This window comes from Crocodylus porosus, unplaced genomic scaffold (genome assembly GCF_001723895.1).
Source record: "Crocodylus porosus isolate Cpor-Errol unplaced genomic scaffold, CroPor_comp1, whole genome shotgun sequence".
Lineage (NCBI taxonomy): Eukaryota > Metazoa > Chordata > Crocodylia > Crocodylidae > Crocodylus > Crocodylus porosus.
This window is the reverse complement of record NW_017728947.1, coordinates 42967708-42993775: the sequence shown is the minus strand read 5'-3', so window position 1 is coordinate 42993775 and position 26068 is coordinate 42967708. Positions and strand designations below refer to the sequence as shown.

Sequence of the window (26068 nt, the reverse complement as noted above, 5' to 3'; positions counted from 1 at the left end):
CTGATGGAAGGATTAAAAGTAAACTGTGATGATCAGGAGCAGTCAGCAAGAACGTGACAGCACTCAATCTTTGAGTAAGGTGTCACCTCCCCCCACAGAAACTTGTCCTTCTCTTTCAGTTTCAGGGGTCAGGCACCCTCAGTCATGGGTTTTTATCAACTTTTGGTAGTTGGGTTAGTTCCCAGTTGAATCAGCGTGGCCTGAAAGGTGAAGTTAGGATCTGTGTCTGCTTTCCTTCTGGCTAACAAAGCTAAAGAAGGCAGAATGAGATTTGCTGTATCCGTAGAAAGCAAAAATGAATTGAGAAAATGTGATCAGGCTGCATTTGAGGGAAACCAAATGCAGTTGGAAGAAACTTTATTCTGATTGAACATGGAGAAGAGTTAGGCTGTGACCCACCAATCTTAACATATCCTATGAGACTCTTCTCTTCAGCCCAGAGAAGAAAAGGCTCAAGGGGGACTTGGTAGCAGCCTATAAGTATATAAGGGGTGTCTAGCAGGATCTGGGAGAACAGTTGTTCACCAGGGCCTGCAAGGGGTAACAAGGTCTAATGGCCACAAACTTCTGGAAGGCCAATTTAGACTGGACATGAGGAAAAACTTCTTTACAGTCTGAGTGTCCAGGGTCTGGAACAGACTCCCCACAGAGGTAGTGCAAGCACCTACTCTGGGCTCATTAAAAAATGCTTGGATGCGTATCTTGCTGGGATCATTTGACCCCCAGCAAACTTTCTGCCTATGGCAGGGGGGCTGGATTCAATGATCTTGCAAGGTCCCTTCCAGCCCCTAATGTCTATGAAATCTCTTAAATCTATGAGATGACAAAAAAAAGAAGGCACTTACTCCATTACATCAAGGAAGGTCAGTGGAGAGAAACATCTGAGTTGACAGTGGTGAACTGCAGGGAATGGTGCGCACACACCTATTTAATCGGAAGGAAATGGGTGGGGAGAAAGATTCAAAAGCAGTTTGGAAATATCTAGGCAAGTGACTAACCTCCCATTCATATCTTCATTTAGGGAAATTCTTACCAAAGTGGGGAAAGATTTGGCAAGAATCTTTGCTTGCAAAATGTGAATTTATTAGTGCTGATGTTTAAAAGAGAGGATAGATTGAGCTGTCAATAATTCAGCCTTAACAGGTGCCATGTACTCTTTCACTGAAGGCTCTGCGTACTAAGCAACAAGCCAGACTTGAGGCCTGGTGCTAGACCTGGATTCCACAACACTGCAGTGCAGCAGACTGCAATTCAGCAACAACTTTGTGAAACTTCGTAAATAGGAAGCTTTGGCTTTGGTCTTAATAAATAGCTATGTGAATGACAGTCAGTACAGAAGGTCCAGTGTTACTTACTCAGATGATAATAAATTCAGTGGGTGATGTATGTACATTTTCAGTTGTCAGTAAGCCACAGATTATTGTATTGATTGCCTGAGTGCATTTTAGAAGCCAGGGCTAAAGCTGGAGATCCTGGCAGCTACATAATGGTTGCTTAGGGCTTTCAACACCTGCAAAAAGTAGAAGGTAATTTTAAGACACAGGATAATCATGTGTGGTGGATGATCCTGCCAAAATGATCCACAATAAACTAGTTAACAGTATTGACATTGAAAAAGTTTGCTTTAGATGTCCAGGTCTTCTCCATTGTAATGAATGATGCAAGGACAAAATGTATCAGTTGCACATGATTTCCCCCTTTCAGTCTGGTGTTTACAACCAAAAGTGCTAGGAAGATATTGGCAGGCTGATATACCAGAGTAGAATGAATCCTGCAGAGGGGAGTGAAAAAGTCAGGGTCATGATCCTACTGCTCTAGCCTTCATCTTTGCCTAAATCAGTCCTCCTCAACTGCTACCTTCATTCATTGCTATACCTGACTGTAAAGCATAAGCTCTCCTGTTTGTTTCTTTAATATACTCTGCGTGTTTCAATATTGCATAAATAATGAAAGGTTCAGCTTTTATGGCCGAGCCAGGATGTTTGGTTAACGTTGGGATAATCTCCAGTTGGTCAGGTCAACATCTCTTTGGATTAACTCTCCACTCCTAAAACCAGGTATAAGTTTTCTGCTGGTATAGGTACACCAGCCAGAGTGGGAAGGTACAATCCATGACCACCATAGCTATTCTGGCAGAAGCCCATAGTATAGATAAAATTATACTGGCAAAACATCATTTGTCTTTATAGCTGTGGCATAAGCTACACTACTGGTAAAAGAGCAACGTTGCCACTATAAGCTCCATCCCCACAAAGAGTGCTGTGCCAGAGTAGCTTAAAGGTATAGTTGTACTGGCAAAGCCTCTGAAATGTAAGCCTGGCCTAATTTATGGAGTAGCACATGCGTGGGATGGGAAGTGATAGTGACTTCCCTGAGTCTGTGTTCCGTACCGGTTGGCACTAGCTAGCTGTATTTTATGAAAGTCCTTAGCATTGCAGTTCCTGTCTTTTTACCAGAGAAATATAAAGGCTCTGGGTGCAATGTGCATCGATTGCAGGAATAAAAAGGATGGGAAAAGCTTGACCTACAGTAGAGTAAAATGGTTTTGGGTTGCTGACTGGGCCCAGAAGCCTGAGAGAGAGCAAAGTTCATTCCCACCTTACTGGGCAAGCTTACTGGTTTTCTGCCACCTCATGGCTAGGCACTTTGTTTTGTGTGTTAAGTCCATCCATCTGTCTGTCATGTCAGATCCATACCGATTACTTCGGGAGCAGCCCATCTCTTGCTGTGATGTTCTTTGTTCCATAATGTTCCCTCTTAAATACAAATAGATGCTGTCAAGGTTCTCAGGCTCTCAGATCCTTTTCTGTGGCTCACTGTACTTCCAGCCCCTTTTTCTGATGTCTGAACATGTCCTTCACCCAGCATCCTTCACACTGGGCTTAGCACGTCTCATGGTTTTGTTGCTTGTTTTCTGAACAAAGCATCCAGTCTCTGGTGGGAAGCCTTGGTTCTATTTAAAACTAACAATAATATGTAATTGCAGCCTTGTGCCTGTGAAATCCACCTGGCCTACTCCAGCCGTTTCTCTTGCCCTGCCCACCAGGTTGAAGCTTTACAGATGACAAGATCATATGTAAATGAGATAACAGCTGCACATCTTTTCCCCTCCAGTTGCTCTTATGAAGACTGATCTTGCAGCCCAGTTTGCCCGTTAGGCTAAGCCAAGGCAGCAGCCTGAAATTTGTCAGCATCTTGCAAAGAAGCAGCATTTAGAGCAAACTGCTGTTTTGGTTTTTTTTTAAATTTAAGAACAAGGAAAGCAAGAGTTTCTGCTGAGTGTTGCTGGCTGTATCTCGTCTTTCTCCTCTTTTCCAGCTTTTAAAACATGCTTTTCTTCCCTGGATCCCAGAGTTCCGTGATAAGAAATACCCTACTCCACAAGCCAAAGATAAAGGAGTTTCTCCTTCATTCTCCATCACTCGCCTCAGAACTGGGAAGCCCTTGGTCACATGTTTTTGTCATTGGTGTGGTATAAGGGGTCAGCAACCTTTTAGATTTAACACAGCAGTCTTAAGGAGTGGCAGAGTGTGTAATTTTATTTTGGTGTTGATCTTGTGCAATGATGTGACAGTAGGTAGCTCCTTCACAGAACTGCTGAACTATCTGCCTGGCACTAACAATGAATTAATCAGAAACACTGCTCTCCAGGTGAATTTCAACAACCTGCCTCGGCTCCTTGCAATTAGTTCCTTAGCAGTGGGGAAGACACTGAGCATACACCAAAGCAACCCCCACCTTCCCCACAAACCATAAGAAGAGGCAGTTCCTGGCTATTTACATCAGGGGGAGTTGGAGACAGGCAGCGCTTGCTCACACTGTACATTGCAGGCAGGTGTCCCCCCATCCCCAACCTCAGCAGAAGTTTTATACCCACAGAGTGCCCCCATTCATTTCTGGTGAGCAAGCAGATGTGGCTCATTACTTGGCTGCTTCCTTAGCCCATGTCTGGTCAGACACATGCTGGAGCCTCTCTTCCTCAGAATCAGGGGACTGGAACAGAGGCATTAGCATGTCCCCAGACTATCCGTCTGCACAGTGTGGGATGGACTGTATGGCTGTGGCCACAACTCCTCCATACATCCTGAAGCCATTCTGCGTTGTGCCAGGCTGGTCATGAACATGCTGATGCCTCTGCCTTAGTCCCTGCTTCTGCAGCTGCTGATCTCCAGTGGAGAACGGACTGGACAGCTGCTGCTGTCCCTCCTCCACACATCCCCAGGCGTGGTACATTTGCAGTCTGCCAAGTCTCTGCCATAAGCAAATATTTAGTTTAATTCCTGAATGCTGATGTGACAGGTGCAGCTGCTGTGATGCAGGGTGAGCAGCAATGTTAGAGTTTTGATGGCCTTTGTCGTCTTCCTGTGTAATATGTACATATCATTGCAGAGACTTGGTCTTTCTCTCTCTCTGTTTTCTTTGCCTCCCCTTCACTCCTTCCCCAGTTTATTCCTCTTCTTTCTCAAGGCCTTGCATCCTGGACAAATACTCCGCAAAGTGGAATGCTGCTCCTTCACTGGCCAGAAAGGTGGCTCTAAGGTGATGTTTATACGCACAACTTCTTGGTTGATAAAAATGAAATACAACTACTCTCTCTCTCTTCCACCAAGGTTTTAAGCAGTTGCTTGTAATTGCAGCTTTTTAGAGTTATCTGAAATAATAAAAGCCTGGTCACAAATGACTCAACTGAGTCTCTCCCCACCCAGTTACAAGGACATGAAATGGAAGCATCTATATCCTCAGCCTAGCAAAGGCTGCTTTCCCCTCCTCTCATATGTTGGTGTAAGAGCCCTGCTCTTTAGACACTTCCAGATTTTTTTCTAGAAAAAATCGCTTTTTCTCTTGAATTCTTGGATTCAGCGAGACCCCATCTTTCCCTCTGGGTTCCCAGTTTTGCACAGTAATCCCCTGGATATGATGACCTGTCCACAGCACAAGTTTTTCTGCAGCTATGGCTAAGTTGAGCCTGCCACACTGCATAAACTAATTGGTGTGGTGGGGTCGAGAGGTGCTGAGTATGGTCATTCAGTAGAAAAAATGTTTAGTTTTTGCTGAAATGCCATTTTGTGATTGATATTAGCATGCCTTTTTTCTTGGCTATTTCCAGTTAAGGGAAAGGATTTAGTTCATATCTGTTGCCTGTTGGGCTTGAGGCTTCAGAGGGATATTTGTATTATTTTTGGGGGCAGCGTCTTAGACTTTTGTTTCCCTGAAATTTCCCAGCCTTGCTGGCTGGGAAGAACAAGATCCTTGAGGCATTGATTTAGTACAAGTGAAATGTGAAGTGAGCAGCAAGTCATTTACCAAGATAAAGAGGTTTACTAGTGTCCCTGTTCATTAAACATTGAGTCAGTAACCCAGTCATAACAGGTGAGCTTGTTGTAGGAATAAATGATGCCCCTGCATGACCAGTGAATGGAGTACACTGAAAACATACCATTACTGCTGAAAACAATACTAATGTTTGTGCTGTATGAGGTTTTCACCCTTCCAAGCAAGGAATATGTGGATGCTTCTTTAAGAGTGCAGGTGGAGCAGTAGTTCCCTTGCTTAGAGTGGACATTTAAAGGACTCATCTTACAAATCTTGTTATTGGAAATAGGGACCTATAAAGGCATCTGTCACAAGGCTGAAGGATGTGCAGTATTATAAAGTGGCTGGTTTCTCGTTCATGTATTTTCAGATTGGCATATTTGGCCGAAGTACTAACTCTTCAGAAGATTGTTAGTGTTAGTGTTACAGTCAAGCAGAAAGAACAAGGTCTGGTCCTAATTTAGGGGAGAACTGGCATGCCTGGTGGGTTTCTGACCCTTCCTTAGCAGAGGGCACTTGCCCATGTAAAAGGGGACCAGTCTTCTCCCTGTGGAGGGGCTAGTAGGGGGTCTTGCTAATGGATGCGGCTGAAGCAGCTCATCTCTATGACTGCATCAGACTGATTAGCTGGGTCCCGGATACTGCTGCGAGTCGTGATTATGCCAGTGCAGCTGCACTCTCTTTTATCTACTAATTACCACACGCATGGATGTCATCACCCCTTAACACTGTATGGCGTTGTCCCATTAGCGTGGGAGTGGGAAGTGCCGAGGGAAACAGGATCTTTGAAGCTACAGGCTCTTTAGACGTGAATAAAGAAGTGGATTGAATGTAGTGCCTGTCCTTAAGAATCAGAGATTCTGCCTTGCTTTGACAATCTGCCTTCAGGTGGCACTTTCACAGGGTGGTAGAGATGGGCAAGCTCACTTGGCTTGCCAGTGAGTGCCCCTTAATGTGAAACAAACTGTAGCAAACACGTCACAGCCTTCCACATGGCCCATCTCTGAACATGTGGGGTAGCCCCTGAAGAATAGGCTTCATCCCTCTGGCAAGAGTTGGAGTCAGGCCAAAAACCAGTTCCACCAACTGCAGCTCTTAAGGGGAAGGTGCAGCTTTCCTTGCAGAGGAGGAACAGGGAGAAATTGCTTACCCACTTGTGACTGACTGAAAAATTGGTGTGTGCCAGACCTTGGTGACTTTTCTGTCAGACTTCAAGAGCTTATTTTTTCAAATGAATGTTCCCTGCCTCTGTAACCCCTGTCTCCTCCTCCCACCCATAAAAAACCAGACTCCCCATCTCAGTGTGCACCCTGATCTCCATAGCAACAGGTGTTACCAGTATGCATCTGATTTTTGTTAACTAGCTAAGTACCAGTAGAGAATGGGATGGATGAGCTGAGGATGGGTGAAAATTACTTAGGAAAACACCCTGCTCCCTCCACCCTGACACTGGTCGTCCTGGAAAACTAATGACTGCTGAGCATTGCTGGGAGTAGAGCAGGTGCCCGACTTGCATCATACAGAGAAATTCTAAAGGACTCTTTAGCTTTTCTAAATGTTTCACTTCCTTAAGAAGAGCCTGAAAATGTTGCCTATAGCCAGAAATAATATGGTTGCACAGCTGTGCCAGTTACGGTAGCCAAAATTGGGCCCTAGTACCAGGCATCGTAGAAACACATAGTAAGGGCGTTCCTGCCTTAAAGATTGTACAATCCAAGTAAACAAAACAGACAAAGGTAGGAACAGAATTGGGGGTACAGAGAGGTAATGTGATTTGTCTAAGGTCATGTAGTAGGTCTGTGGTGGAATTGGGGTAGGAACTTTGTCTTAATTTATTGCCTTATCCAGTGGGCCACACTTCCCCAATCCCAGATCGGTTCCACTCTTAAGGTTTCATGGCTCCAAACCCACAGGACTGACCTGTACCACTCCCATACTGTTGCAATGCGTGGGGTTCCATCATATGATCCTCTACCAGATACTTTCTCTGAGCAAAGATCTCTAGTTTGACCTAACTTTGCCAGGAGCCTCGTTGCCATTTGCTAGATATTCTAATGGGGACAGATTTTTTTTGGGGGGGTGGGGGAATAGGGTTTTTTTTTCTGGGGCTTGGTGGTTTTGTTTTGTTGGTTTTTTGACCTGTGACCTAGAGTAGTTTGGACCCCAGACTTCTTGAGAGGAAAATATAGTTAGTAAGCAAGTCACTTGTGGTGACTCCAGTTCAGAGTTTTAGCCATCTTCTTTCATAGACCTCAGTTTAGTGAATGGACTGCATTAAAATGCCCCTAACTACTCTGTCCAAAGCCTGGATGCTCAGAGCTCTCTACCACAAACTGCATTGATGGCCCAGTGTGTCAAAGCAGCTGCCCTCATATACCGTCTGGGTAAACCAGATCGTTGCTCCTCTTTTCTACTGCCTGGTCCCTTGTTTTATAGCCTAAGCCTCTCTTTAGTTTATCACATTTTCTGACTACATGGTATGGGGTCAGCTTGTAAAATCCTGGCCAGTAGAAGGTGCAGAGTGCAGAGGAGTTTGTAGACTGCAGAGCACCTGTTTGTTTTAAGAGTAGGGGGGTCCTCTGTATGTCAAACTAGTTGCAGTTTAGATAACAGTGGAGGGCAGAGCTGCTTGGTGCCCTCAGCCTTCATCATGCAGTGTTCCTGTAGTCTAAGCTGATCAGATTTACTGGATCAGGGCTATGGTAAGTAAAGTCCTCCACAGTGTTAAAGCTCCGCTGGCTTCTAGGTTCTCCTCAAGGGAACAAAGTTAATTGGGTGACATGGGTTGAGTTGGGAGTCCAACTGAATTCACAGATGCGTTTTACCTCTGTGCTGGTGGCTGTTCTGGATAACATTAACATATTGGCTCAGCATTTCCTTCCCAACTCTGCGTCTTTGTGGGAGAGAAAATTCCAGTAGGCTCTGAAGGACACAGGAGAGATCCCCTATTGTGTTGACACTTGGAGTTCCCATTTATTTAATGGACAAACCATGTAAGATCACATTTTGGGCTACTGCCAATGAAAGCCCATACATTTCCTTGATTCCCCTATTTCTGCAGTTGAGTGATGGCTGCATGAAAATGAAAACTGGGGCTAATAAAGGGCGAGAGAATTCCCAGTTGTCCAGTGCTGAAGTGAATACATCACCAGGTCTCAGCACTTTTGGTTAATTGGTGTCAGTGAAGGGACCACACAGCTGTGCAGCCCACTAGCTGAGTGAAATTTGGCCTGCTCTGATGGCAGTGTGCATTTCTTGCTCTGGAGCTATCTGTGTACAATGCTGTTAAATATTTATCGGATGTGTGTGTTTCTATCGGATACTTACACTTGCTGGCAGGTTACTTATTTCATGGAACAGCCTGTAAAGCGACTAGCCTCCCTTCTCAGCTGTTCTGCCAGAGGCAGTTTTAGCATTTGAGCCTCCCTGACTCCTCTGACTTTGTCCTCTTAAATAACACTTTGCTGTTGTCTTTTTCAGAGAGTCTTCAATGTCCTGTACCCAATGCCTGCTGACCAGAGAAGACATGTCAGCATAAATTCTGCTCGCTGGCTGCCGGAGCCAGGTCTCGGTTTGGCATATGGCACCAACAAGGGGGACCTGGTGATTTGCCGACCAGAGTAAGTGGCATAGCTACAGTGGGGGCGGGGGATGCAAGCTGGCTTCCCACAGCTGTTGTGTGGTTGGCAGTTGAGGAATCTGACTTTTCTTTTGAAGAGTTGTGGAGTTTATTTGATCTTTAATAGTGAATAACAATGTTTCTGTCTTGAAACTATGTGCAGACAGGGTTTCTTACATTGTTTTCCTACTTCCCTTTTGCTTTACAAATTACAGATTATTTCACTTCCATGTATGCCTAGACATGGACTAATCCAATATAAGGTTATATTAACCAGAATGTTTTTGGTTATGACTGTCAAAGTAGTCTGGTAAATGGTTTTGGTTCTAGCAGGACAGACCACTGGTAGTTCTATTTATTGTTTATAGTACCATAATATGCACAATACTTTACAGATTAACAAGTAGACTCAATCTAGTTTTTAGATCTAATTTTTACATGGCACAGGAAAAAGTGATGACAGAAGATGAGAATCCTGGCCACGTGATGTTTTATAGTATGAGCAATTCTTCAAGGGACTTTTGGCATGATATTTCAGGTGGAGAGGTCCCCCTTTCCAGTATCTAATCTGCGTTTCTTCTGGAGTATTGCAGTTTCTCTTGAACTTCAGGAACACTTGATATCAATGCTTTACTGATTTCCTGTTACTGATCTGCCACCAATCCCTGCTCGTGGTAATGTTTTGCAAGTTGAGATCCCAAATTGCTACTGAATATGCAGCTGGAATCCTGTAGTCCACACACCTGCTTGGAGATCCTACAGCATGAAAATAGATTTCCATATCTTCTGCACAAGACTGAGCATGTTATGCTTGTGAAATGCCAAACTTACTGAATTAGGGCAAATCTGCACTATGGTGATGGTCCTTATTTTAGTAGATCCAGAGGATAAAACTGCAATCAGAGTTAGACTTGGACTAAAATGGTGGTACAGCTTATCAAGCACCTCTTTCAAGCTGCTGTTTTTTTCTCCAGAATCTCATCTTCTGTAAGGCCTTGTTTATTCAGGGAAACTGACTGAAACAGCTATAGTAGAATACGTATTAATTACTGTGCAACGTGAGCAGAGTCGGTTTTAATCTGAAATAGTATCAACACTAGTGAGTTATTCTGAAGTACTTTAATTTGTATTTCTGTAATGTAGACCATATCATAGAATCTGTAAGTTTTAGGCTTGCAGAGAGAACTTTGCACGTAAAACCAGTGTATTGCGGAGATCTGTCTGAGTTTGCAGACGTCTTAGGTATGTCTTTGCTACTAGGCTTGTCAAGCTTCTAGAAGCATTCCCTAGTAGCGGGGGGCTAGATGTTGCATTTCTGGGTGCTGCATGCATGTCTCGGGGTTCTGAGTACCTCACTAACTGGAGCCCCCTTAGGAGTTGTTGCATGGTGTGTTGCAAGATAATTTATCCTTCCCCAGTGCCAGCGTGGAAGTGTTCTTAGTTCGCCAACACATTTAACTCTAGGATTTCAGCTCTGCATTGCCTCTGCAGCTCAGTTTCAGTGAATTTCAAAATACAGATTCAACACAGGTGAATGAGCCATTCCTTTTTTGTGGGCACACTGTCATTGCAGCAAGGTGCAGATAAAGGGTGTGGAAGATGCTGTGGCATTTTGGTAGTGATTTTTTTTTTTTTTTTTGGCCCACAGAAGATATCAGGGTTGTTAGAGATTTTTGCAGGCTAAATAATAACATGAGAGTGGAGACAGCTGATGCTTCCTGCAGTTGCTGAAGAGTCTTTGTAGATGGATGGATATTTCTGATATTGAATATGTTGCATACAGTGGAGGTGTCAAATTATTTAGACCCAGATGGGGAGCAGTGGCCCCAGAACTTCTGCATGATGAATCAGACTTTTAATAGAGGTATTTGAGGAACTTGCTTTGACTTTTCAGCCCCAGGGCATGCAAGTGAGCAGTGCCGTATCAGAACAGAAGTGAGCTACTGTTGCTCTGTAGAAGTTGGCTATCCCAAACTGCTACCATGTGATTTCGTCTTATCACAAGAAGTTGAATACCTGAGGTGCTGTTTGCTTTAAACTGATTGGCATAACTGATTAGGAGACTTTTAAACTAAGAAATGGCGGGAGAAGTTTGGAATGGACTTTTGTATTTATAATCTCCACACTTTGTTTTAAAATACATAAAAAGGAAAATGTGATAAACAAAGAGATGGCAAAGGGTAAAGGACTGCCAGAGGGTAGGATAATTCTTCTCTTTACTGTGAACTAATATGATTAGAAAATGGTTAGTGGCAGGACAACTCTTAATCCATCTAGGAAATTGGATGTGGTCAGTGGGGTTTGCTTACAAATGCAAAGAATCTGGGCGACAAAGAGGAGCTGGAACTACTAGGGTAGGATGCTGTGTCACATGTTTATAGAGGTAAAATCATGATATAATCACAGTCTTGACCAGAGCCACAGGGACTGGAGGAAAAATGAATAAACTAAAGGTGGCAAGGCAGCATTGTATGTTATTATTGTAATGGACTGAAAGGAAATGGAGAAAGAGTAGCATAGATAAAGCAGAATCACTTTTGGGAAGGATATTAAAAGAGTCTCCACTGTGTAGTACTTGGAGTCGGCTCTTGACCCTCAGGGTTGGATGGGAAGAGATGTGTATAATGTTAAATAAATATGACTGGAAATTGTATTACTGTGGGCGACTTATTAACGCTCCAGATATATATTGAAGAGCAAATACAAGAACAAATAATGATGGGGCCCAGATGATCTTGGTGTGATTGCCAACAGGTTCTTCACCAAATAGTCCCTGAGTCAACAAGAGGTGATGCTATTTTAGACTTGGATTTGGTAAGTAATAAAGACATTGTAATAGAGGCAGTTGTAGAAAGTAACCTTTGCTCAAGTGATTACAAGTTGATTCAGTTGAAATTAAGAGGGAGAATAAATAGAAGTAGATTTGTAACAGTTTTTATATCAAGAGTGGAAATTAAGATAACTAGTTAAGGGCTGACTTTAAGGACTTGGATGTGGAGGAGGTGTGGGATTGCTTGGGATACAAGAGAAAAATATGCAAACCTAAGTGGATATTAAGACTAAGCATAGAGCTTCCAAGGAATGGGGAAAAGGATTGATCCACAGAGAAAGTTAACTCTTAGAAATGAAGCGATGAAGTAAAAATCAACCAAAAAACTCAATCTGAGTTGGACCTTGCAAAGGAAATAGCAAAAGGACTTTCAGCCCTACAAAAAAAAAAACAAAACCCAGAATGAGGAAAGAAAAGTTGGGGCACTATGCAGTTAAAATGGGTTAGAGATTAAAGATAATCCAATATGTGACCCATAACTAAAGGAATAGTTTTTAGTAAGAATGCTGATGTTGAACACGGGCACAAAGACAGGACAGCTAAAGGAAATAAGTGTATGGAAATGAAAATTACCATGTGCAGTTTGGAGACGAAGCTCGAAGCTGAGCGTGTTCATGTTAGGAGAGGGGACCGGATGACCCGCACTCCAGAATTCTGAAAGACCTGACCTATGAATAATGGGTTCATAGGGAAGTAGAACTGAAAAAGACCTCATGACATCATCTAGTCCACCCCCCTGTACAAGTTAGGATTATTTTTGACTAAACCATTCCAGCCAAGTGCCTGTCCAAAAAAATCTTGAAAATTTTCGAGGGTAGGGATTCCACAGTTTCTTTTAAGTAGCCTGTTCTGATGCTTAACTACCCTTAGTCAAAAGATTCCTCCTAATCTCCAACATAAATTTCTTCTGTTACAGCTTGAGGCCAGTGCTCCTAGGCCAGTTTCCTATAGCCACAGAGAAAAGACCATCTCCATCCTTCCTCTTTGTAATCACCCTTCAAGTGTTTGAAATTCCCCCTGTCTTCTCTTCCTCAGACTGAATAACCCTAGTTCTTTCAGCCTTTCTTCATAAGTCTTGCTTCTCAGGCCAGTCACTTTTGTCACACTGCACTGGATTCTTTTCAATTTGTTCAGATCCTTCTTGAAGTGTGGGGCCCAAAACTACATGCATTACTCCAGGTGAGGTCTCACCAGGGCTGAACAGAGTGGAGGATATGCTTCCCTTGACTTGCAAGTGACAGTCCTGTTAATATAACCCAGTATGCTGTTGGCCTTTTTACAACAAGAGCACACTGCTGACTTAATTCCTCTTATGGTCTACTGTAACCCCCAGTTCCTTTTCTGCAGTATTACAGCCCAGCCAGTCATTCCTGATTCTGCATTTGTTCATGCAGTTATTCTGTCCAAGTGCATGACTTCACCCTTATCCTCGTTGAATCTCACCTGATAGATTGCAGACCATTTTTCCAGGCTGTCCAGGTAATTATGGATCCTAGTCCTGCCTTCCAGAGTGTCTAAACTCTACCCAATTTAGTGTCGTCTCCACCCAATCCCATCATCCAAAGAATTAATGAAGATATTAAAAAATACCAGACCCCTGGGCAGCTCCACTTGACACTTCCTCCCAATTAGACTTTGAACCATTGATGACTGCTTGTTGAGTGCACTGATCTAACTGGTTATATATCTACCTTACAGCATTTAGTCTGCATGCCCTTAGCTTGTCAATGAGAACGTTGTGGGAGGCAGGAATGAAGATTTGATAACAAGACATCTTAATGAATCTATCAAATGCCATATAATTGGAGAATAACAAATGTAAGATCTATATTTAAAGAGGTGGGAGGGTGATATGAGCAACTATTGGCTTTTGTTAGTCTGACCTCAATAGCATACAAGATGTTAGAACAAAGTTTGAGGGAATGAATAATTAAAAATGTGGAGGTAAGTGGAAAATAGGGCCAAATGCAATATGCATTTACCAAAGATATATTGTACCAGTCTAAGCCAAAAGTTCTCTTTGATAACAAACCTGATTTTCCAGACAAGGAATATTCAGTAGATCTCTCCTATCTGGATTTCAGTAAAAATGTTACCACCACAAAAACGACTTAAAGTGGAAAAGAACAGGGTTTAGTTGAACAGTAAGGTAACTAGTTAAAGAAGAGATGACAACAGTTTTTGTTGAAAGGTGGTATTGGGGCTAGAGTATCATTACTAGTAAAGTTTCTTAAGAATCATTTTCAGGATCGGTCCCTTTAATGTTTTCACTAAAGACCTTTCACTAATGAGGTTTGCTGTTTGGTTTGGGAGGTAAATTTGCTCTTGCCTCCCAAAGTTGGGAGGCAGTGTCAATATGAAAGAGGATTGCTGTGTTGTCCAGGAAGATTGGATGATCTGCAGTAGTTGACATTGGATGAAATTTAGTAGAATTAAAATGCAAGAACATGCATTTAAGGACTAATAAAAATCTCTGCAGTAAGCTGGGAGCTCATCAGTTGGAAATGACAGAGGAGGAAAAAGATCTGGGGGAATTAATTGGTCGCAGGATAATATCAGCCACCAGTGTACTGGTCCCCTAACAGCCAATCGCCGAGTCCAAATTCACCACTGGTGAAACCAGAAGTGCACTTTCGCCAGCACTTCTGGTTTCGCAGCTGGTGTTTCCAGGGGGTGCATGGCCAATCTCAGGGGGTGCACATGCACTATTTATCGCCAATGACTTGAACTGGTACAGAAGCAAGAACTGTACATCCAGTCTCTTGTGAGATGAAATGAGCTTTGCTTGTTTAGTCTAGCAAAAGGAAAACTGGAAAAAGGCATGATTACTCTCTACAAATACACTGGGCATAATGTATCCCCCACCATGGAGGAAAAATAACTATTTAAGCTAACAGATAAGAATGGCCCAAGAACAAATGGATATAAACTGGTCACAAATCAATTTAGGCTGGAAACTAAAAGATGCTGTTCAACATCTGAAAAGCAGGGTTCTACTACAGCTTTCCAATTGGAGTAGTGGTGGTAAAAGATCTTACTAGTTTGTGGTGCAGTTTGGTTGATTGAGTCACATCAGGTGACTAGACTCAGTAAACTGGAACATTCCTTCCAGTCCTGCATTTCTGGGCCTGTGGTTGACCAGGTTGATGTTGGCAATTTAACAGTAGAAACTCTTGTGCTGTAGGTTAAGGCCCCTGCTACACTTTACATATATTATGCAATTAACTGTTTAATTGTACAGTAAATTTAGACTGGCCATACATGTGAAGTAAGACTGGCCACAAGTGCAAAGTAAATATCGCACAATTAACTGGTTAATTGCAGAATAAATTTAGACCAGCGATATGGGCAAAGTAATTATCACACCATAGAAATTACTATATAGATATAAAAAGAGCCAAATAGCTAAAATAGCCGAAAGCTGGTGCTTGAAAATATATAACAATTCTACAGCTAGTTTCTGTACAGTTTTAACTTGAATGTGTAGGTCCTAAGTTGATTGGTTATGATCTATCTACTGGTGCTGGGCATAGCTAAAATGCCTGATATAACAGCTGGGTTTAAAAGCCTGAATTCCTGAACTGTACTAAAACTACTGGAGATGTGTGTGTCCACAGTTTATGTACCATAAAAAACACATGGATATCAACCACAAAAATAGGGTTTGATTGTTATGCAGGTTGACAGACAAGCCAGCATCATTGTGGCAAGGCCAATGATATCAGGATTCTGTCTGGTTTCTTATCCTTTTGGATAAGAAGGAGACCTTATTTTCTCCTAGTAACAGGGTTACCAATGAGGGATAGATCATTGGGTACACTAAGTGGGAGAGTGGCTTCCTCGACTTATGGAAACCCCACAGAAGAATGTGTGCAGGGGTAGCTGGTTCAGAGTAGCTAATACAACATAAATTCTTTTCCCAACTTGTTACATCCTAACTTTCCACATAGGCAAGCTCTCAGCCTTGCATTTGCTTTATAACCACTTTAAAGTTGCTGCTCCCTCTTCACTTGATATTGCTTGTGCTTGTGGCTAGTTCTAATGCTGACTCAGCTTTTGTTCTTGTTCCTGGTCTCTACATATTCAAGACATAGAAAAAAAATACTGGAATGGAATCAGTGAGAGTTGAAATCCCTGGCTTGCGCAGGAAAGACTTTTTCTGAGTTAATAAGAATTTCCTTTTAACTCCTTATAACCTTTCCACCCCGTCATGTCCCATCAAGAGCTTTTGCATTCATTAGTCCTGACCCACCATGTCAGATGATGAAGCATTCAGGGCCTCCCAGAACTGATGAGTGCGAGACAGGAAGCTAGCAGGCACAGACTACATGCTGTTCAGTGCCCTATGCTGGCTTCTCCTGCAGAGGGGTGTGCTGGAGTTTCCTTGTTCTTCTGCCTTCAATCTCCCCTGTACCCAAGGAGCAGATTCAGATAAGTCTTGATATCCAGGCCATTTGCAAATATTAATCTCTAAAACTCCATATTCTGTGAAACATGGCCAGGGTAACTCAAAAATCAAGAGCTGAAAACATTTCTTTGAGGGCCAGCTATGCAGTTCAGGCATTGATGAGAGGAGGGATGATTCCCTGTTGAGACGTATACTCTACTAATGTAATCAAAATACCACCTGAAAATATGCCTTAGTTTTAAGACCAAATAGCTAGTAGAATTTCCTTCTAGGGAAGTAGGTGTTGAGTCCCAAATGGATTCAGTGATACTGTGTGTGTGCATTGTGGTACTTTTTGGTGACCCTGTTGTGTGAAAATTGATTTCCCTGTAGAAGGCTTTCATATGTTATATGTATTGCTGAAATTGTCTGCCTGTGCCAGACCAGTCTCTTCTCTGAGGGTTGCATGTCCTCTCATCCAGTAGTAGGGACAGCATGCCTGAGCCTGGGTATTATCTATCCTGCTGACTACATTGATCAGCAGAGATCCTGGTTTTCTCTGATTAAAAAAAAAAAATCCCCAATTTTCAGGTTTAAAAAGCAACCCAAAAGTCACATTTTTCTGTGATCAACTTGAAATGCCACTGTATATGTATATGTATAACGGCATTTCATGTTGATCACGGGGAAAAATGTGGATTTTGGGTTCCCTTTTTTACCTGAAAATTGGAGATTTTTTCTTAATAAAAAACCCCCCAAAAAACCTAGGATCCCTGTTGATCAGCCTATCCCAACTTGAAGATTGATTTTAGAATCATAGAAAATTAGGGTTGGAAAGAGCCTCAGAGGGTCATCTAGTCCAACCCCTGCTCAAAGCAGGACCATCCCCAACTAGATTATTCCAGCCAAAGCTTTGTCTAGGCAGGTCTTAAAAACCTCCAAGGATGGAGATTCCACCACTGCTGTGGGTAACCTGTTCCAGTGTTTTACTACCCTTCTAGTGAGAGAATTTTTCCTGATTAAATTTTTCCTAAATTTCCTTTGCTGCAACTTGGGATCATTGCTCCTTGTTCTGTCACCTGCATCCGGTGAGAACAGTCTAGCAGCTCCATCTTATTTCAAACTCCCCTTCAGGTAGTTGCAGGCTGTTACTAAATCCCTGCTCAGTCTTCTCTTCTCCAGACAAAATAAGCCCAGTTCTCTCACCATCTCCTCATAATCGGGGATCCTGGTTTTCTCTATTAACAAAAAAACCCACACACCACAATTCTCTGATAAACCCCCAAAATCTGCATTTTCTGCAGTTAAAATGAAATCTCTCTTTCTCTCTGTTTCAGTTGAACACAATGGTTTATTAATATATTTACAATTTTAAAGCATTTTGAAAGCCTACCGTCCCTCAATTAATTATTATAATGAAATAAATTCTAAATACCTATATATTTTGGCATTTGATTTGATTTTTTTTTTTATCATGGAAAATCAGAGCCCTTCCTCCCCCCTTTGCTCACCAGGATGTAGGTCCAGCTGCACCTGTCATTCCTCCCATTCCCCCCCTTCTGCTTTGTGGCACTGAGCATCCCTGATATGTTGGTGCCCTGCTAGGGCCCCTCATTCACAGTCCCCTGCTTCCCCCTTGCTGATGCCTCTCACTCCTGACCTGCAGTCCTCTGGCCCTGCTGGTGCCCCTCACTCCTGACCAACAGCTCCCGCCTCCCCCCAGCCCTGCTGATGTACTTCACTCCCTCCTCCTGCTCCCCCCAGCCCCAAGCAGCTCCTTGCAAGCTGGAACCCTGCCAGCCTACAAGGGGAAACCTATGGTTTGCTGGGTAGAAAAAGCTGTTTTTCCACAGGACACAAAAAACCTGAATCCCTGCTCATAAGCCATATGCCCCAAGCACCTAACCATTTTTGTTCCCCTCTGTCGGACTCTCCAATTTGTCTACATCGTTTCTGTAGTGGGAGGCCAAAAACTGGATGCAGTACTCCAGGTGTGTCCTCACCAGTGCTTGAATAGTGGGGAATAATCACCTCCCTCCATGTGCTGACAACACTCCCACTAATGCAGCTGTGTATGCTGTTGGCCTTTGCAACAAGGGCACACTGTTGTCTCAAACACACAACACAGCTTAGCACATTTGTTAATATTGCATGTTTGTGTTGAGACCCAGTTAACCCTCCATCTCAATGTGTATTAATGGATTTAATTTTCCTTCTGTCCTTCAGGACATGCCAGACTACTAGCTAGTGTGATACTAGTTGTCCTTTGGTACACCACTCAATTTGTGTGCCGGGGTCTCTATGAGGAAGTATATGGGTGTTCGTGTAGCCTAGTCTCCTCGCCATATCACATAAATACCTTTGGACCTTGCAGTAACCCTCAGCGTTTCAGTTCCATAGTTCACTCTCAGTCTATGTTGCAGTGTTCCTACCTAAGCTGGTGGGAATGTATTTTGAGAAGCGTATTCTTGTGATCAAACACTTAAGTAAAAATCCAGATGCATTGCAACTCCCTCTTCATTGACTAATGTCTTACCAACTATTAAAAAATGTAATCGCAATTAATTATAGGATTTAAAAAAATAGTTGCAATTAATCACAAATTTAATTGCACAATTAATTGCACCATAGTTGGCGCACAACCCTCCCCCCAACAGCCTGGAGCCTGCATGCCCTGTAGTTCCTTTCCACCATCACCAGCAGCCCACAGCCCCAGCTCCAACCCCAGCTCACTCTGGACCCACCCCAGCTGGAATGGACCAGCCAGAACCCACGTGAACAGCCCAACCCCGACCTGCCCTGCACCGGCTCCAGACTTGCATGCCCATGCTGAGCAGTGGCAGCAGCCAGGCAGAAGCTGCTGCTCAACATGGAGGAAAAGCAGCCCCTCTCTCCCAATGCTGCCAAACCATTCTTGCTGCAGCTGCCTGGAGCCTGCACCCAGGCTGCCCTGCAGCTCCTCTGCACTGCCACCGCTGCCCCACTGGGCAGTCCAAAGGCGGCAGTACCGGCAGCAGAGAGGAGCCACAGGGCAGCCTGGGTACAAGCTCTGCGTGGCTTCAGCAAGAAGGCCACAGCAGCGGTGAGGGGGAGGGGCTGCTTCTCCTTAGTGTCGAGTAGCAGCTTCTAGTTGGCCACTGCTGTCACTGCTCAGTGTGGGTAGGTGGAGCAGGCACAGGCCGGGCTAGGGTTGAGGTTGTGCACACGGGTTCCAGCTGGTTCACTCTGGTGGTCAAAATGATCTATGCAATTAGCACGATTAAAAAAATTAACATGTCAATTTTGTTTTTGCATTAATCGCCTAAGTTAACTGCAATTAATTGATAGCTCTGCTAATTTTGTAATGTTATTCAGAAGGTCAGCAGAGTTTATCTGGCAGAAAATTTTGACACCTTTCTCAGACATCCATATTTGTTGCTCGTGCTTTCAGTCATTTTCAGAAAATTTTATTTTCTTGCCTTTGTTATATTATTTTCTGGACTTAGACATAGGAGAGACAATAATTGCCGGATTAAATCTGACTTCCCTATCTAAAGATTGCTTTTCTCTTGTGTTTGGATACCTTTCCAGTTTTAGGCAACTTATCAAAAGAAGCTCATTTGCTTAATTTTTACTATTCTGGAGTATATGTTGTACAACTACCTCCTTTACCCAAGTGTGTTTCGTCTGTCTGTCTCTAACTGTCTATATATATAACTGTATATATTTTTCCTTTTTCTTGATTGTCTAAACTTCTCTTGAATTTTCTTTTTTAAATGAAGATTTCAGAAAGATGTTTGGGATTTTGGCTCTTTGAGTCATCTTTAGTTTCATCCCCTTTTTTTTTTGTATGAAAGGGCCTTTCTCTTTGGTTTTCTTCCCTCTCCCTCCCACCTTGATATTTTTAGAAAGTTCCTTGTCCCTCTTTGGCAGTGTTAACACATCCTGCTTTCCTGAAGCCTTCATCCTCCTTCTGCGGGTCTTAACTGATGTGTCGTTGCTTGGTTGCTTTCTCCTTTGCCTTTTGCGGTAGAGAGTTTTTTTTCTCTCTGATTTTTTTTGAGGTAGTCCATTGTGGAAATGAGTTGACTGTCCCTTTGATACATTCCAGTGAAAAAGGTGTAGAGAGCTTATGCGGCATCTACAGATTAAGTTCTTGCTTCCCTTCTGTCTGCTTGTGATTTTCAGTTGATCATAAGTTGTAGGTTGAAATATTCCGTGCTTATTCTTGGCCCAAATATTGACTTTTCCTGGAAAATTTGAGTGACTGGTATAACATATTGTTTTCAGTTGCGGAGACATGAAAAATGTATGCTTCCTCCCCCCCATGTTCCAGTTTGGAGCTTTGTGCTTGGCTAATTTCAGTGTGACAGAGGTGAGAAATATCAAGCTTGGTTTGGCTTGTGGATCTCATTGAGACTTAAACCAAGCCAAGATTTTGATTATGTAGCTTACATGTATTTAAGATTGGCAGATTCATATGTTTTCATCAGAATGGTCTATCCAAAAGCATTTGCTGTGCTTGCTAGCCTTATGTTAACTTTTAGAAGCAACTTTCACCCATTTTAAACCAATTTCGTTCAGTTCAGTTTGATCTACCAAAGTTTGATATACATGGGATCTTCAGAATGAGCCTACCATGAAGTTTCTAGCTTTGAATCGATTTAAGCATTAGCTAAGGCGAAACGGTTTAATAGTTGAAAGATTAAACAGTTTATTTTGAGGTAAAGGTTTATTGCAGTTTAAGATGGTTAAGCTCTTAGAGGACTTAAGCAGCTTGAGCAGCCCAAAAGATTTAAAACACCTTAAGTAGTTTAAGCCACTAAAAGATCTGAATGGACATATAAACTGCTTATTAAGCTATTCTAAGGGATTGAAGTAGCATGAGTGGTGTTAGCCAGAGTCCATGATCACCTTAAACAGCTGATTGTGGTCTAAACAATGTAAACAACTTATTGAGCCCAGTTTCAGGTGGCCTCAAACCAAATAGTTCAAGGAACTCACAAACTTTACATTCTGGGTAACTCCAATGCAAAGAACTTGGCAGTGAATCCTAGGAACTCAGCTCCTACATCAGTTCCATACTGGGTGCAGGAACAGATTGGAGAGAATTAAATGAAGAAAACCTCTGAGTGTCAGTGTATTGTTAAGGCTGAGGAATATGCAGGCTAGTAAAAATCAAGGACATTTCCAAAGTTAGGGGTACTTCTGCCAGTTATTGTGTTCTGTAGTGTGGGTGGTGTATTCTGTTACATGTGAACATGAATCTGTTGCTCTCTCCTCTCTTCCTGCAGAGAAGATGTGATATACAATAGGTCCCACCAATATTGTGGTGACAGACCTTAATTTTAGAATTTCAAGTCTTGACTGCCTTGTTTCTCCAGTTTTAGTTTTGCATTAATTCTAATTGTTTGCATTTAATTATGGCCTTCAAGTGCCACTCCCTATTGTGTACGGGAGTGGCTGGCAGTCTAGCAATGACAGTTGCAACACAGGAATCTAACATCAGGAACAAGCAGGGTTTGAGATACTAACTCTAATCTAATGCTCAGAGTAGCATAGAAAGGCTGTGGAGTGAGCTGTGCCCAGCCTTTACTAAAAAGAGGGTTGCTGCAGTGTAGACAAGACAAGATGGTAAGACCACTGAGGCCTTTTATATGAAAGAGACTCTTTGGCCCCTTCTTGATGTAGAAGGCATGATTGTGCTTCTTCTGTCCCTCACGATATGCACAGGCCATTCACTCTACTACAGTCCCCCTCATCAGGCTCCAGGTGGCCTTGCTGGCATTATTACAGGCTGAACTAGCTTCACCTTCTCTTGATGTCACCATAGTGTTGCTTTGTTTCCATTTGCAACTTCTGTTTGAGAACTCTTATATAAAAAAAAAAAAAAAAAAGAGAGAGAGAGAAAAAAGAAAAGAAACAAAATCCTGATTTTTAATTTTAGATTCTTCACCTTAGGAGGCACTAAGACTAATTCCTTTTGCCTAGAGGTGTACCAGTGCATCAGTCCATATGATATTGGCACCGATAAATGGAAAATTGACATTATTGGCAGTCAGCTTTTTTGGCTGGTAATATAGTCAATAAATGCCATGCCCAGAAGCTTGGAGAGCAGTGTCCAGCTGGTAAATCTGTGGGGGGGAAAGGGGCATGGGAGAGGACAGATCGAGGCCGCCATAGCTTAATTGTGGGGTGCTCTAGCCCGGGGTGGGCAAAATGCGGCTCGCAGGCCAGATGTGGCCCACCAGACCATTCTATCTGGCCTGCAGGGCTCCTCAAAAGTTTAGAAAATTAATATTTATTTGCCCAACTGCCTGTCATGGCCCTCAGTGGCTTGTCAAAAGTCAGTAAGTGGCACACTGCCCGAAATAATTGCCCGCTCCTGCTCTAGCCTTGTGCCACTCTTCCCAGCTCTCCCATGCCCTTTCCTCCCAACAGACTTACCAGCTGTGATGCTGCTCTCCAAGCTGCCAGGCTCTATATTGGCAATCGGATCGGTATCAGCTGATATGGCTGGTCAATAATCTGCCATTGGTATCGGCCCAAAAAACCTTTATCAGTGCATCCCTACTTTTGCCTTTTGCTTCCTGCTAGCACATCTTCTCTGTGTCTTCCCACCTGCTCCATGTTGCCTGCTGAAGAGTAAAGCTACAGAAAGATGTTGGGGCCAGTAAATCACTTGGGTTGTAGTCAGCATAATCCTTTGTCTTATCTGAAAGCATTTTACCACTTGGGCATTTTTCTTTTCCCCACATATCAATATACTTTGTCTGTCTTTATGACAATACTTGTAGTAGGCTGGCTTCATGTACATGTTGCTCTAGCTGAAGAAGGGTAATTCAATATTGCCCAGACAAAGAAAATGACAAGCGTATCAGATGGAAAGGACTTTATTCTCCATGCTCGATTCCTGTCCATGGGCTGCAGTAGCCTGGATTGGATAGTTTTGGAAGCCTGTAAGAGGGTTCATGCAACATCATGCTGTTGTGAGACCGAAAAATGACGCTATCCATCCACATTTCCAGTTTTATACTGTGATGCTAATCTTGATCAAGTCACATGAATAGCATTCAGAGTGCATGTCAGGCCCATGTATCTTAGCTTGCATGGTTGTGAATCAGCTGCTACTGGGTTAGTTGTCCCAAAATAATGTACCAAATTTGAGTTGTCATCTTCCCTAAAGCTTGTGTTGAGCCACTTACTGCACTGGGAATCCTAGTTGCATTCTCCTACGCATCTGCATCATAGCCAGCTTCCCCCTGGAGACCTATGTCTCTCTCTTAACTGTGTGTGGTCCATCTCTCTGTGGGAACTTTAGTACTAGTGAAATAAAGGCACCAGCATTTCACTTTCAAGTAGTTGATGAGAACTCTTATTGTGCTTAAGATTCTGTTGCCCAGCTATTCATGGGTGTGATAACTATACTGAAATGACATGATTTTTCCCATCCTCTTAGGCATGCTGTAAAAGCTGTCTGTGGAGATTGAGCACAGCTGGGAGCTGGGGTAGCTTTGTCTGGGCAAGCTGTGGAGCAGAATCCTTATTTGGAAAGAATGAAAACCTGATTCCTTGGTGTGGTTCCACTGGATGCTTGTTCCCTCACCCTCCACTTCCCCTCCCAATGGGAACAGTGGAGGAATGTTGGTATTTTCTTAAACTCATGGCATTTTTTGTCATGGAAAATGCATGCCCTTTTCTGAACGGCCCAAAAATCTGAACAGTGAACTACCATGATAGTGCTGATTGAATGGAAGGTCACTTTGTAAAACTGGCTTTAAAGACTGGATATTTTTCTGCAGCATGTGACTTACAGTATGTCTCTCAAAACTCTGCCCTGTATGGTTGCACCCTACGTTGGCATTGCAGGAAGTGATGTGAGTAGCTCTGCATAAGAAGCAAACCCAGTGTCCTTGTCTGAGTTGATTGTTTTTTATGCTTCATGTATTAGGGTTTCAGTTGCTTGAATATATCACTCTAACATGTTTGGGGTGGTGTAAATTGAAAGAAACCATCTACAGATCCCATGGACTCAGCTGTTTCAGATGCAGCTTCTTGTAGGGCTTGCTCAAAACAGCAAAGCGAAGGCCTCTTCATAACTTCTTGCCATCACCTGTTAGGCTTTGCTCCTGGGAAAGCTTTGACATTGTTATCCCAGGCTCTCTTCTCTGCTGAGTTCCTTACTATGATTATGCCTGCTGTGGGTTCTCACTAAGATATTTGATGTTAGATTTGTGCTGAATTAGCTCCTAAGTTAAATGTTCTTTAAGCCTGTATGCCTTTGTCAGGTGTTTGGTATCCTCCATAGGCCAGACCAATTTTGCCATCCATTCCTGTTAAAACGGAGCAGCAGTTTCTTTTCTGCCAATAGGTCACTTGTTTTATTAGGTAATAATCTCAGATAGGCAGGGCTACTTAAGTCATGTCTGTGACACCTCCACTGCCAGTCCTTGTTTTGTTCTTGGCATAGTATTAAGCTCTGAACTTTTCCAAGTACATAAATAACATGAGCCTGGTGGGAGGCATGGAGGAAACCCCCCTTGCTGAATGAACAGCCTGCCTGTGACCAGCTCTCCATTTAACAAAGCCAATGGAAATTTCCAGGGAGAGTGTAGAGAGTTTTCATTTGACAGCCATAAAAAGGAAGAAAATAAGAACCTGGCTAAATAGACTTTATTGCTGATGACTGAAACAGCGTGGAGAATTGCAATTTCTCACCCTGAGGCCTTGGGCAGCAAATGCCCTCCTTTCTGCAGCTGTATCTGAGATGATATGCTCCATAGTGAGCAAAGGTTGGACTTAGTTCTGTGAAAGGGGTTCTTTTTCTAGCATTTCTGTTCCAAGGACATACTGGGGGAGAAGTTAAAGATTCCCTTTCCAGACAGAGGGCATTACAGGGTGGTGCCTTAGACATTAACTAACTAGGAGGATTGAGACTAATATGGCTGACCACCACCTCTCTGTTCCCTCCCTAGTGTAAGCAGAATTCATAGGAGCAGGTAATCAGCCCTTGATTTGCATAGGTACTGGGAAAGAGTGCCTGAAATTGGCAGACTAGTAAATGTTCTGTGGTGATGATGTGTAAAAAGGAAATATTAAGTCTTTCAAAGCAAAAACGTTACCCTTTAAACTGATCTAGTTAACCCATTGCCCAGCCATGGGTGGACAGTCTCATGTTATTTCAAGAGTGTCATAGCTTGGGGTTAGCTGAAAACAAATCTAAGATGAACCAAAAATAAATTTGGTTTAAATTAAAGTATGTACTCCAAGCAGGCACTGGATTGAGATGGGATTGAGAGGGTAAGGGAAAGCTAAAGGAAGACACCAAGGATGCCTAGTGCACTGATACAGAATAGGCAGAATACAGTCACTGGTCTCCTTGCATTGCATGGGTCTCTCTCAGACAAAGCCAACAGGGCAGGGCAGGGCAGGTCTGAAACAAAATGGGGAAAGGGTGTCCTATTCACATGTTGATAATGAAATCAGAGGGACTCCTGTGTTGCTCTCCCCTTCAGCATTCCCAGAGGCAGATGTCAGATCCTTTCAAAAGGTTCCTCTCCCAGGGTAGCCAAAAGCAAAAGGCCCCAGCTCTCTGGCAGTAAATGAGTAGTTAATAGGAGCCTGGCAGCAGAAGCTCAGTTGATAAATGCTGCCGTTTAAACCTTCATGTGAAATCATGTGATAAGTGGAATGGCTATTGATTTCTCTGTCTAGGGAATGGAACAAACCAACAGCCTGGAGTTAGAATGGGCCTTCTAACCCAGCAAAGTGGAGCAGCACCAGCTCTAGTTAAAAGGAATAGGTAGAAATGGGAGCTTAATTCTGTTCACCCTAAATGTCATAGGCTGTAATATTGCTGTATTGACCATGACTTTAATTAAAAGCCCTGTGGCCTCATTTCCAGGTGCTGGGAGATGATCAAGGCAGCTGGTGTCCACCT

General features: G+C 43.0%; 1 protein-coding gene across 6 annotated transcripts in view; it reads left to right on the top strand.

The window, feature by feature from the left end:
* The window catches only part of AMBRA1 (autophagy and beclin 1 regulator 1), a 182808-nt gene that overhangs the window by 137075 nt on the left and 19665 nt on the right, over window positions 1-26068 (top strand). For all 6 annotated transcript variants that reach the window (XM_019551610.1, XM_019551609.1, XM_019551608.1 and 3 more), the window contains one exon: window positions 8794-8933. In XM_019551610.1, the coding sequence (XP_019407155.1) occupies window positions 8794-8933 (140 nt within the window). The remainder of the gene's footprint in view (window positions 1-8793; window positions 8934-26068) is intronic.